Raw genomic sequence first — 13,655 nt, 5'->3', positions numbered from 1 at the left:
GCAGGACATGAGTGCAACAGCACCCTCCTGCCCATGTTCCCCAGAAACTGGTGTACGTAGGCATATTGCCTCTGATACTGGAGGTAGCATAGAGTCATCAAGTCTAGTAGCCACTGATGGTCAGCTCTACAATGAATTTGTCTAAGCCCCTTTAAAAGCCTTCCAAATTGGTGGCCATCACTACTTCTTGTGGTAATGAATTCCGTAGTCTATGTATGGTGTGAGGAAGCCCTTCCTTTTCTCTGCCCTGAAGCTCCCACCAATCAGCTTCATGGGGTGACCCCACTGGGTTCTAGTATTATGAGAGAGGGAGAAAAATGTCTCCCTCTCCACTTTCTTCACACCATGCACAATTTTGTACACCTCTATCGTATCTGCCCTTACATGCCACTTTTCTAAGCTAAACAATCCTGGCTGTAGTAACCTTCCCTCATGAGGAAGGCAGGTGAACAAAATGTTTCTGACAGGGTTGCTGAGATTAAACAATCCTTACACACTGAAGACAAAGGTCCCCAAAAGAGGGTGACCATGCCAGAACCGCAAGGACAGAAAGGGGGACCAAATGTAACCCATCTTGGAGAGGACAGAAAAAACTGGTCAAGAGATTTCTGCTGGCAGAAATCACATGGAATATAGTAGCTCAGTGGCAGAGCACCTGTACTGCATGCAGAAGGTCCCAGGTTCAATCCCCGGCATCTCCAATTAAAAAGATCAGGTAGCAGATGATGGGAATGCCTCTATGGAGACTGTAGAGAGCTGCTACCAGTCAGAGTAGACACAACACTAGTCTCAATGGGCAAAACATGTGATGTGGTATAAGGTGGTTCTCTACATTCCTGACCAAATGCCCAGCCTTCCCCAATCTGGTGTTCTCCAGATGTTTTGGACTTCATCTCCCATCCATTACAGTCAGCGTGGCCAATGGACCAGAATGCTGTGAGCTCTAGTCCAGAAGATCTTGAGGGCACTGGAGAAAGACTGCTGAAAGCCCAGAGGGCCATGAATCTGAGCTATTTGGTCAAAGGGCACAACCAGTTGGTGCTCATTATGGGGGTCGAGAGCACTGGTTCTGGGCAGGAACCATCATCAAGTGCACATGTGTTGCAGGAAGACGGTTCCAGGTTTGGTCCCCAGGCTCTTCAGATGGAAAGAGCTCAGGAAGTAGGTGTGGGGAAGTTCTCTGATCAGGACCTTGGAGAGCTCCTTTCAGTTGGAGTTGACAACATTGGGTTAGATAGACCAAGAGTATAAGGTATCATAATCACCGTTCATGTTCATGTGGTGTGGCTTTGACAGAAGCTGCTAGGATGGAACTAGGAACCTTCAGCAGAGAGTGCAACTGCTACCCCGTGTGGTGAAAGCTGTCAGAACTTTAAACATCTCATGAACGTAGGAAGACCTGGGATGGATCAGTCCAGCATTCTGTTCTCACAGGGGCCAAACAGATACCAAATAGATATGGCAAGCCCACTTGGGCAGGGAAGTATGCTCAGACTCTGGACTGGCCCCAGGTTGTGGTCACCTGGACCTCTTTCACATGAAGTACTATAAAGGGCTTCCTGTTTTGGATTGGGCTTTTGCAAGAGAAATGGTAGTCTTCCTTGCTCTGGCCAGGGGTAAGCAACCAGAGGTTTTGGACTGCAACTCCCATAAGCCCTAGCTGGCATGGTCAGGGATGATGGGAGCTGTAGTCCAAAACATCTGGAGGATACCAGGTTGCCTTGACTGTAACTTCTGGCCTTGTCCCTCAGCTCTGTGGCTCAGTTCCTGGCCCATTCTTCCTGGCTCACCTCTGACAGCTACATATTGACAGGTGTTCCTGATCCCTGCAGCCCTGGTATGTGGGGCTCAGCCTCACCTGGCCTCCTATCAGATCAAATGTCTGACAGAGACCAACACAGGTCCACCATGTGCTGCAGATGCTGCACAGATTACTCCCTATGTTGAGAGTACATGTCTCTCTGGTACTTTCCCCATGGACCCGGTTGGGCATTACTGTGCAGAATCAAGGAAAGTGGGAAGCAGCTCTCTAGATGTGTCCCACACCACTGTCCTAACAGGGAATCAACTCCCCTGCCCCCAATTTGTTGCACAAACTGGGGGAGTGCTCACATGGACTAGGAACATGTCTGAGCAAGTCTGTGCTGCTGATACTGCACCGACACCCGCACACCTTCCAATTCCTCTCACCATGGAAACCCCCAGGGAGCAGAGGAGCTTGACATGACTATTCTCAGAACAAACCTCCTCCACAGCTATAGACTTTAAGGCTGGGCTTAGCTTCTAGATGGAGGAACTGAAAGCAACAAAACAAAACAAAATAAATGTGGGCCTTGTATAGAAACAGCTGTTGGGTGTTAGCAACGTCCAACACCCCACACAGACACGCCTGGAACATACTGAATACCCCAGCCTTGCCCAACCTGGTGCCCACCAGATGTGCTGGACTACAACTCCCATAATCCCTGGATACCCTGGAGAAGATGCTGATGCTAGGGAAAGTGGAAGGCAAAAGGAAGAGGGGCCGACCAAGGGCAAGATGGATGGATGATATTCTGGAGGTGACGGACTCGACCTTGGGGGAGCTGGGGGTGGCGACAGCCAACAGGAAGCTCTGGCGTGGGCTGGTCCATGAAGTCATGAAGAGTCGGAAGTGACTGACCGAATAAACAACAACAAACAAAGTCCAACACATCAGGGGGAGACCAGGCTGGGCAAGGGTGGCGTACACTTCAAGGGGTATGTTTACTCTGAACCAACAGGGGGTCAGAGCTACAAAGTGACCTTATTCTGCCAGTCACTACAGAGCTTTAGGGAGGAGCAGGCAGGTGGGAGAGGGATCAGAGGGCGCAGGGAGCAATCTAGTATAGTCGCCACAAGCTCAAAACCACTGACAGGGGAAAGAGAGGCCTCGCTGACAATGGCCCTTCCATTTTTGTTTGTACAGCCTGGTGCTCTGAACAGCACCAGGTGGCTGATTTATAATTTCCCACAATGCTGTTGACATTGTGCTTTGGGTGTTATGGGAAATTAAAAGGGCGGTCCTCAGCCCTTTGATGCTGCTGCTGCCGCCACTGGCCACCATCACTACCACGTAAAGCCCCCCAGGGCCTACCAAAAGGGGCCCCCACCAGAATGCATTTTACCCAGAGCCCCATCAAACCTGGAGAGAACCCTGCTTACTGCTCTCGCTCCCCTTGAGAGCCCTGGTTTCAGCTTTTTCACAGAACAGTGTTGCCCCAAGGACCCTTTCCCGTTCGCTCAAACTTCCTGTGGAGGACATGGCCTCTGGAGAAGAACATCCCCCAACAGGGACCAGGAAAAACAGCTGTAAGGCTGGAAACCAAAGTAAAAAAAGAAACAGCTGCACCAATTGAATTCCCAATGTGTTTCAACACTTGGTCTTTATCGAGGGAAAAACTCTTGGAGATTCTTTTGGAGGATTCCCTCTCCCTTGCTTCTTCCAAAGTCTTCTTTGGAAGAAGCAAAGGAGAGGGAATCCTCCAAAGAATCTGCAAGCATTTTTCCCCCGATAAAGACCAAGGGAAGAACATTCCTCCCAGGAAAAACATCCTAGCCCTGTGAGGATGAAGGCTGATTCTAAGAGAGTGAGGCAAAGCAGTGGGGCTTGGAGATGTTGGGCTCCAAGGATCCCACCTGCCCCCCAGGCCTCTTACAGGCTTGGGGTAGGGTGTCAGGGAGGACAGATCAGAACAGTTACTGCAAATCCCCCACTGATGAGAGGTTTGCAAATGTGGAATTCTGTATTATACCTGCCCTTTATATCAGGGGTGTTGAACCTCTTTCAGCCCATGAGTCGAATTCAATTTCAGGGAAGCTCTCGGGGGCCACATTTCAGTGGTGGGCAGGGCTGAAGAGAAGAGGGGTAGGGCCAAATACCAGTATATTACAGCTTAAAGCACTTACTGCCTTAAGTGAGGCATTTCAACCATGTAGAATGGGAAATAATGGGTGCACAAACCACCAAATGATCAGGCGCCGGGCAAAAGGGAGTGGGCCAGGAAAAGGAGGCGTAGCCAGCTGGGGAATCCTGGAGGGCCAGATTAGAACCTTAGCAAGACTGGATCTGGCCCACGGGCCTCAGGTACAACACGCCTGCTTTATATTGAAATGTCCACAGCAGAGTGCATCTGTGAGGAAGACTGTATATGATTATATATAGGGAAGGGCGAGCAGCTTAGGCAGAACCACCAGATCCCTTGGCCTGACAGCTAATGGAAGTAGAGATGTCAGAGGAATCAGTCCAGGGGTGGAGTTCACCAAGCTTTCATCAGCTCAGCTCCCTAGACTTCGGTTCGTTTCCCCACAAGCTGGCCTGACTCAATTTGCATCGAGTAAGGCAAGTTCGCAGATTGCTCCATTTTTAAAAACTATATAAATTGAAATGTGCACAAATTGCGAGGTGCAATTTGTGTGATTTACACAAATTGCAGTCATAATGTGTACAAATTGCAGCCAGAATTTGTGTAAATCACACAAATTACACCCCACAATTTGCACGCATTTCTATGTACATAAAAATTTTAAAAACTGGAAAAAGTGTCTGGATTACAGGAAAAGCCCTGTGGCTCAGCTCACAAATGTGAGCTAAGTTGGGTGCTCGCCAGGAGTCCGTCAATCCCCAAAGGGCTGGATTCTACACTGCCAGACATCCTTAAATGGAAGTCGTAGGCTGCGGAGACCAAAGATGTCTATTTCTCCTGTATAGAGGAACAAATGGCATTATCAGAGCCACGATGGTAGATTTCCACCCTTAAGATACCTGGCCAGGGAAAAGCAAAGGGAAGTCTGTATCTCTGTAGCAAAGAATAATTTGAAAATGGCTGCCCTGTCAGCCCCCTCCCCGCCAGCATTGCTATCACTGGAGGAGAACTGTGATGGCACACTAGGAAATACTCCTTTCTTCCCATGCTGGAAGCACAGGCCTGCCCCATTTACCCCCTCATTGAGATATGGACATCAATTGGGGTAGAGACAGGGGGAAGAAAGATTCAAGAGGCTTGAGAGGTAACTCTGGTGGACACTGCTTACCTTTAGTGGTTCTTTCTCTGATGCATCCCCCATGTTGTCATTGGCCTTGTATTTCCGCTCCTTGTCCCGGTGATCGATGGTGGAGTAGCCATCTGCAGAGGAATGAAACAAGCCATAAGGGAAGCTGCTGCTGCTTCAACAGCAGTGTGCTGCTAAATGGGTGTCCATTCTCATTTGTGAAAACAGCTTCTGATTGTCAGCTGCCACCGCAAATAGCAAGGTTCCAGGCTGGCCCTGGTGGATGATGTATACAAAGCTTTATTTGCACCATCTGTGCTCCGCTTCCCCTACTGCCCACAGGGCAGTGTGTCATCTGGCTAAAGAACAGTGGCATTCTAGCTCCAAGTCAGTGGAGGCTGGTGGCTCTGATGTCAGGGGAGCTGTGAATCCATTCTGAAGCTTCAGTGTGAACCGCCAGAACTCCAAAGGAGCTATCCAAGGGGAGGGTTCAGCACCTTGGAGAGCTCCTTTAGAGTTCTGGCTGATTCTGACTGAAACCCAGAATGGATTCAATGCCCCACCAAAACCGGATCCACCAGCCCTCCACTGCTCCGAGCATTCTCGGACATAGGCATCTGAAAGATCTCGTGCTCCTATTTGGACCTGTCGGGTGGTTGAGCTCTTCATCAGAGGCCCTGGTTTGGATGCCCCCAATTTTTGGAGGAGAGAATGACCAGGGAATGGGTCTAGCCCAGATGTGAGGAACTTGTAGTCATTCCAGATATTATTGGACTACAAGTCCCATAATCTCAGACAATTAGTAATACTGGCTGGGGCCAATGAGAATTGGAGTACAATTCCCAGGGGTTGGGAAGCTACTCCGAACCACTGAGCTAGATCCTGACTATAAACAATATCCAGGCTCCAAGACTGACCATGTAGAAAGCTTGTCAGATTCTCAGACTGTCATGTTCTCTGGCCTCAATCCCCTGTCTTGCTCGCACAAGGACTCAGAGGAGGAGGAGTCTCCATCCAGTGCACCTACTTCAGGGCCTTCCAAGCCAGTGGATGTGGCTTTACCTGACTCCTCAGTTTCATACAGTACCCATCCAATACAGTCCTCACTGCCCCCGTGCCACTCCCCGTGATCTGGCCCTTCCAGGAACTACCACCGCTGCGATCAGGTCTCCCCTGGGAGCCCTGTGTTGAGCTAGGACAGGATACAGACTTCCTTTCTCTGGTGCTTAATGAATGGGCTTGATGGTGGTCTCAGCCCTACAGTCTGCAGCTGCCCCTTTTGGAATCCTATTTCTCTCCAAGCTTCCCCCTCCCCCCAGAAGTCTTTCTTAAACCCACAGCGTGCACCAAGCAATTGGGAACCTTTTACTCTAAATACCTAACTAATTATATCTCCCAGCCACTGAACTTCTGCTCTTAAGCTTTACACTGCCAGACTGGTTAATATAGGGCCACCCTGTAGCATGTTCCAATTTGAAGCTACTCCCTTCCTGCCACAAGGATGTCTACTGCAGCTTTCCCTTCAGCAAGGAACACATCGACACTTATTCATACTGGCCGAATAAAAGCAATACCATGCTTTCTCCGTCTTTTTCCTTTCTCTCTCCTTTCCTTTGCTATTGTTACTGTTTTCGCTTTCAAGAGGGGCTGGACGTGGGTGTTTAAAAAGATGTGCAGCCTCCCTTCTCATAAATGATAAAGTTGGTTCTAGCCCTCCCCCTTTTAAATGGCCATTAATTCCAGGTACACATATGGAACAACCAGATCAAATTCAGCTCTTCGGGGGTTCCCAGATGACCGTGCCTCTTTCTCCTAGCTCTTCCCTTTCCCCCCAACCACCCACTGTTGGCTGTTTTCCCAGCTCTTGCATAGTTGTTTGTTTTCCCATTCTAAATGGTTGAAACACCTCTCCTAGAGCTCAGTTGCTGGCAGTGAGAGCTCCAAGCTAAAATATGCTGCCATCTTGGGTCTTTTTGGCCCTGCTCCTTTTGCCTTCCTCACCGCTGGGATGCAGCCCCCCTAGAGCTTCTCCAGAATGGAATCTGGCCCTCAGGCTGAAACAGCTTCTGCACTCCTGACCTAGATGCTGGATTTTGCAAGCATGGAATCAACATGCAAGCGGCCAGGGCAAGGACAAGAGTGCAAGCGCCATCCACTGTAGCTGGCCTCCTTACCTTCCACCAATTGAAGGCAAACATCTGCAGCGGGGACTCTTTCCTACTTGTGTTGCTTCCCGTGTGGTGAAGAACCCTGATTTTCTAGGGTTCTAAATAGCTGAGGGAGTTGATATGAGCAGAGAGGTCTCCCTGCTAGAGATGACTATTCCTCCAACTCATGGAGCTGACATGGATGGTGACAGGGCTACCCTCATCGTCCACACTCTCCCCTCTCATGTGCTGATTTAACACAGAAATAGGACACTTGAATAATCATAATTTGAACAGGAACTTAGGAACCTGCCTTATCCAGCTCCACAGGCTGACTTGCTATGGCTCTGCTGGGTTTCAGACAGGAGTCTTCCCTAGTCCTACCTGGGGATGAACCTGGGACTAGGGATGTCAGAGAAATCTGCTTCGGAGGTGGCATTCCATAAGTTGTCCTAGGTTCGTCCCTCCCCCCACCTGACTTCGTTCTAGTCCCCGCTCCAGCGCCCCTCAGTTTGCAGCAAGCCAGCCCAGTTTGCGGATCTTCCAGGCATTTTGCTTACTTTGGAGGAGAAAGTCCTGCGATTTGTGCACATTTCTGAGTAATTCGTGCAAATCATGGCTGAATTTGGGCAAGCTCAGCCTTAATTTGTGCAAATTGTGAGAAATGTGTGCAAACTGTAGAAACCCCCCCCCCACGCAAGAAATGAGAAAAAAAAAAGTTCCCAGAGTTCGGGGAAAAGCCGGCAGCTCGGCTCGCAAATGCAAATCTTGTTGTATACACTGTGGAACTCTGTCGACCCAAAAAAGAACCAGATTTTCTTGACAGACATTCCTTCCTGGGACCTTCTGCATCCAATGCATGTGCTCTACCACCAAGTTACATCCCCTTCCCCATAGCTCTAAGTGTCGGACTTCTTTCAGGCCAGGGGCCAAATTCAATTTCAGAGAAGCTCTAGTGGGCTGCATCCCAATGATGGGTGGGCCTCAAGGCAAAAGGGGTGGCACCCAAAAGCTAAAAATGCCCCCAACTCCAGCATATTTAAGCTCAACAGTTTCGCTCCTTTTTATAGCTTTTAGTATTGCATCTTGGCCACCACGCGTCTTCTCAGCACCCCAGCTCCCTGAATGCCTCTAGAACAGCTTGCTCCTTCCTGGCAGCTAGCTGGGGATAATGGGAGTTGTAATCCAACACATCTGGAAGATGCTGGGTTGGAGGAAGGACGCCTTACAATGATGCTACATCACTGAGAGCATTCAGACATGCGAGTCCCCGCACGGAGGACCACCATTAAATAATCATGCTTTACCGACCAATGTATCTGGCAGGGGCGCCCTAGCTGCCTCTTCCAGTCCCCACCAATAGCCAACTCGGGACACAGACGATGAGGATTGTTTCCGAGACTTTATTCCTTTATTACTTTATGACTCTTTCAGATACTCATCACTAGCAACAAAGCAAGAAACAGCACTGGGGAAAGATAGCAGAGTAGCCTAAGCTCCAGGTAAGGCAGTTGGTTCCCATTTGAAGGAGAACCATGGGAAGACCCTGAACTTATGGGCTAGGGAGAGATCCTCCCTCTTTCCCTTGGGTCCTCGGGACGCGACCGTTGTTTGCGCGCCAAACGAGCGCTACGCCTCCTGTCTGCGCCCTCCACCTGTCGTCGTTCCCTGCGTCTGCGCCGAGCGTCCAGCAAGCCTTCCTCCACCACTCTCTCACTGCCAGGGTCACTATCTCTCCCAGGAATGCTGGCAGGAGGAATCTCTGCCAGCTGCTGTGCTTGTGAGAGATGAGCGAGCTCCTCTCCCACGGATTGCTGTTCCTCCTCAGAATCAGAACTGCTCTGGGGCTCTATTGGCTCAGTTTCCACCCTGACAGTATCTATCCATCCACTGCTATATATTTTACATACAAACATGGACATGCACATACACACAGGCTGCAATCCTAGACCCGCTTACCTGGGAGTAAGCCCTATTGAATTCAATGGGACTTATTTCTGAGTAGACATGTAGAGGACTGTGCTGTCAAAAGACTATTGATCTTTTGGAAAGGGAAGTTCTGCTCTAAATGTCAACTCTGTCCACGCTTGAAAGAGCTTCTCCCCATAAACAAGCTGAGCTCCCCTGTGAGTGACAGGGTTCACTACTGAAAAAGATGGGGTGGTTGAACCATAACTGTGTGTTTACCTGGCCCAAGTTCATCCATAGGAATCATATCCCGACTTCCAGTCTTCTCATTATCTATGGAAGAGAAGAACAGAAACCATCAGTCTGTGCGAGAGGGAGGCCAAGTCTGGGCTCAAGCAAGATCCATGGCAGAAGGGAGGGATATAATATTTTACTGAGTGGACGGAGCGGGCATTGAAGCAAATGTTTATGGACAGGCGAATCAAAACATGGAGGGCATGAGACACTCTTGAGTGGCTGCATTGGACAAAATGTGTCACCACTGAGCCAAAATGCCCTTCTCCCCCTCTACTGCAGCACTGACACCCTGCCAACTTTGATGGGGCATTTTGGTGGTTTTGAGTGTGCGTGTGGGGGAACACGTGTGGGTGGGGGGAAGCATGAGATGAATTTGCCAGTGGCAACTGTCAAGTGCCCAGCCTCGGGTCTCTTTTGTGATCGATCCAAGAAGACGAGGTGCAAAACAATTGCTTTTATTATGCAAACTGCAGTCAGATCTGCAGTGCCTCAGGTTACAATTGGAAGTCACAGCAGCGAAGTACTGAGTCTCTAGACAGTTTTGGCTCTGGCTGTCTCATCGACAACCTGAGTGGTTGGCTCAGGACCCTTAGGGAGGATCTTGGAGAGGGACCTTCCCTGCATGAAGCCTTTTGGAATGCTTCATGAGTTGACGTTGCTCCTCTTGCCTAGCCTGACATCTCCCCCTGGGATCGTGTAACTCCTCCTCCTGCTGTTGCTCTGGCGTTCCCACCAGCGAAGAGGGCCTGACGGGCTACTTCCCAACTGATTAGTTTGCACCTGGACGGACAACCTCCTCCCTAAGGCAGTGACCCTCTTGCAACTTTGGCCCTTCAGCAAACCCTTCCGCCTTCTCCTCGTCTGACTCTGAATCAGCTCCCACATCTTTTGGGACTGCCTCTGCAAGGGTGTTGGGCCCAATCCCTACAGCAACCATCATTCTCCTGGGAGTCCGATCTGCTGGCTGTTGGAAACATTGACCTCACTCTAATTACTGTGATGACATAATCATGAAGCCAATTTGGAGTGATGCTACCTGCCCTTGCTCTGAAGCCTGGTGAGGGCTTTGTTTTTTGCTTTTTTAAAAAAGTGAGCCCAACAGCTGCCAGGATTTGCAAGAGCGTGATTGCTGCTGCTGTGCAGACTGCGGAAATAGATAGCAATGGCAGCAAAAAAGGTGAGCAGGGGACCTTTGGTCAGGCAGCCCCAAAGCTCCTACTTTTGAACCAAAAAAGATATCAAAAGGCTTTTCATCTCAGCCCTAGAATTAGCTAAAAGTATGAGCTGTACACCAGGAAATCCCTGGTTCAAATCTCATTTTAGCCACAAACAACCGATCAGGTTCCAGAGAGAGGTCAGGAAGCATTGACCTCACTCTAATTACTGTGATGACATAATCGTCAAGCCAATTCGGAGCGATGCTACCTGCCCTTGCTCTGAAGCCTGGTAAGGGTTTAGTTTGTTGTTGTTGTTTTTTTAAAAGTGAGCTCAACAGCAGCCAGGATTTGCAAGAGTGAGATTGCTACTGCTGTGCAGACTGTGGAAACAGACAACGATGGCAGCAAAAAAGGTGAGTAGGGGACCTTTGGTCAGGCAGCCCCAAAGCCCCCACTTTTGAGCCAAAAAGGATATTAAAAAGCTTTTAGTCTCAGCCCTAGAATTAGCTAAAAGTATGAGCTGTACACCAGGAAATCCCTGGTTCAAATCTCATTTTAGCCACTACATGCCTGTGGACAAGCCTCTGTTCTCTTTCTTCAGTGCCCCTAAATCTGAGTTGCCAATGATACTAGCCTACCTTACAGGGCTGCAGTTAGGATGACTGAAATAGCCAGTTTGTGAAGGAGTAGAAACGTGGGCTACAATGGTTTTACTAGTTGATTGGCAGGTTGTTGTTGTTGTTGTTCAGTCGTTCAGTCGTGTCCGACTCTTCGTGACCCCATGGACCATAGCACGCCAGGCCTTCCTGTCCTGCACTCTCTCCCGGAGTGTGCTCAAGTTCATATTCATTGCATCGGTGATGCTATCTAGCCATCTCATCCTCTGCCGTCCCCTTCTCCTTTTGCCTTCAGTCTTTCCCAGCATCAGGGTCTTTTCCAGAGAGTTTTCTCTTCGCATTAGGTGGCCAAAATATTGGAGCTTCAGCTTCAGTATCTGTCCTTCCAATGAGCAGTCAGGGTTGATTTCCTTTAGGATGGACTGATTTGACCTCCTTGCAGTCCAGGGGACTCGTAAGAGTCTTCTCCAGCACCACAGTTCGAAAGCATCAATTCTTCGGCGCTCAGCCTTCCTTATAGTCCAGCTCTCACAGCCATACATTACTACTGGGAAAACCATAGCTTTGATTAGACGGACCTTTGTCGGCAAGGTGATGTCTCTGCTTCTTACTATGCTGTCTAGGTTGGCCATAGCTTTCCTCCCAAGGAGCAAGCGTCTTTTAATTTCATGGCTACAGTCACCGTCTGCGGTGATCTTGGAGCCCAAGAAAGTAAAATCTGTCACTGCTTCCATTTCTTCCCCTTCGATATGCCAGGAAGTGATGGGGCCAGATGCCATGATCTTAGTTTTTTTAATGTTGAGTTTCAAACCAGCTTTTGCACTCTCCTCTTTCACACTCAACAAGAGGCTCTTGAGATCCTCTTCACTTTCTGCCATTAGGGTGGTATCGTCTGCATATCGGAGGTTGTTGATAATTCTCCCAGCAATCTTAATTCCGACCTCTGATTCATCCAACCTGGCATTTCTCATGATGTACTCTGCATATAAGTTAAATAAACAGGGCGACAATATGCAGCCTTGTCGTACTCCTTTCCCAATTTTGAACCACTCGGTTGTTCCATGTCTGGTTCTTACTGTTGCTTCTTGACCCTCGTACAGGTTTCTCAGGAGACAAGTAAGGTGGTCTGGTACTCCCATCACTTTAAGAATTTGCCACAGTTTGTTGTGATCCACACAATCAAAGGCTTTAGCGTAGTCAATGAAGCAGAAATAGATGTTTTTTCTGGAATTCTCTTGCTTTCTCCATGATGCAGCGAATGTTGGAGATTTGATCTCTAGTTCCTCTGCCTCTTCGAAACCCAGCTTGTACTTCTGGTAGTTCTCGGTTCGCATACTGCTGAAGCCTAGCTTGTAGGATTTTGAGCATCACCTTGCTGGCATGTGAAATGAGTGCAATTGTGCGGTAGTTTGAACACTCTTTGGCGTTGCCCTTCTTTGGAATTGGAATGTAAACTGACCTTTTCCAGTCTTGCGGCCATTGTTGAGTGTTCCAAATTTGTTGGCATATTGAATGCAGCACTTTAACAGCATCATCTTTTAGGATTTTAAATAGCTCAGCTGGAATACTGTCATCTCCGCTAGCTTTGTTGTTAGTAATGCTTCCTAAGGCCCACTTGACTTCACTTTCTAGGATGTCCGGCTCAAGTTCAGTGACCGCACTATCATGGCTATCAGGGACATTCAGATCTTTCCTGTATAGTTCTTCTGTGTATTCTTTCCACCACTTCTTAATCTCATCTGCTTCTGTTAGGTCCCTGCCTTCTTTGTCCTTTATCATGCCCGTCTTTGCACAAAACGTTCCCTTGAGATCTCCGATTTTCTTGAAGAGATCTCTAGTCTTTCCCATTCTGTTGTTTTCCTCGATTTCCTTGCATTGTTCATTTAAGAAGGCCTTCTTGTCTCTCCTTGCTATTCTCTGGAACTCTGCATTCAGTTGGATATATCTTCCCCTTTCTCCATTGCTTTTTGCTTCCCTTCTTTCCTCAGCTCCTTGTAAAGCCTCATCAGACAGCCACTTGGCTTTCTTGCATTTCTTTTTCTTTGGGACGGATTTCGTTGCTGCCTCCTGAACAATGTTACGGACCTCCGTCCATAGTTCCTCAGGCACTCTGTCTATCAGGTCTAATCCCTGAAATCTATTCCTCACCTCCACTGCGTATTCATAAGGGATATGATTTAGGTCATACCTGAACGGTTTAGTGGTTTTCCCGACGTTCTTCAATTTAAGCCGAAATTTTGCAACAAGAAGCTCATGATCTGAGCTACAGTCAGCTCCAGGTCTTGTTTTTACTGACTGTATAGAGCTTCTCCATCTTTGGCTGCAAAGGACATAATCAATCTGATTTCGATATTGACCATCTGGTGATGTCCATGTGTAGAGTCGCCTCTTGTGCTGTTGGAAAAGAGTGTTTGCTATGATCAGTGTGTTCTCTTGCAAAACTCTATTAGCCTTTGTCCTGCTTCATTTTGTACACCAAGGCCATGCTTGCCTGTTATCTCGGTGATTTCTTGACTTCC

The 13,655-nt window shown here is 48.6% G+C and overlaps 1 protein-coding gene across 9 annotated transcripts in view; it reads right to left on the bottom strand.

Annotated features, from left to right (window-relative positions):
- Positions 1-13,655, bottom strand: part of ARVCF (ARVCF delta catenin family member) — a 641,936-nt gene that overhangs the window by 12,609 nt on the left and 615,672 nt on the right. For all 9 annotated transcript variants that reach the window (XM_084820398.1, XM_084820396.1, XM_084820391.1 and 6 more), the window contains 2 exons: positions 9,345-9,398; positions 5,053-5,144 (listed from right to left, as the gene is read on the bottom strand). In XM_084820398.1, coding sequence (XP_084676524.1) covers positions 5,053-5,144; positions 9,345-9,398 — 146 coding nt within the window. The remainder of the gene's footprint in view (positions 1-5,052; positions 5,145-9,344; positions 9,399-13,655) is intronic.

Source organism: Heloderma suspectum, chromosome 13, assembly GCF_057233095.1.
Source record: "Heloderma suspectum isolate Gila_16-S chromosome 13, 16-S_ref, whole genome shotgun sequence".
Taxonomy (NCBI): Eukaryota; Metazoa; Chordata; class Lepidosauria; order Squamata; family Helodermatidae; genus Heloderma; species Heloderma suspectum.
The sequence above is the reverse complement of the archived record's forward strand: the minus strand, read 5'-3'. Positions and strand labels throughout refer to the sequence as shown.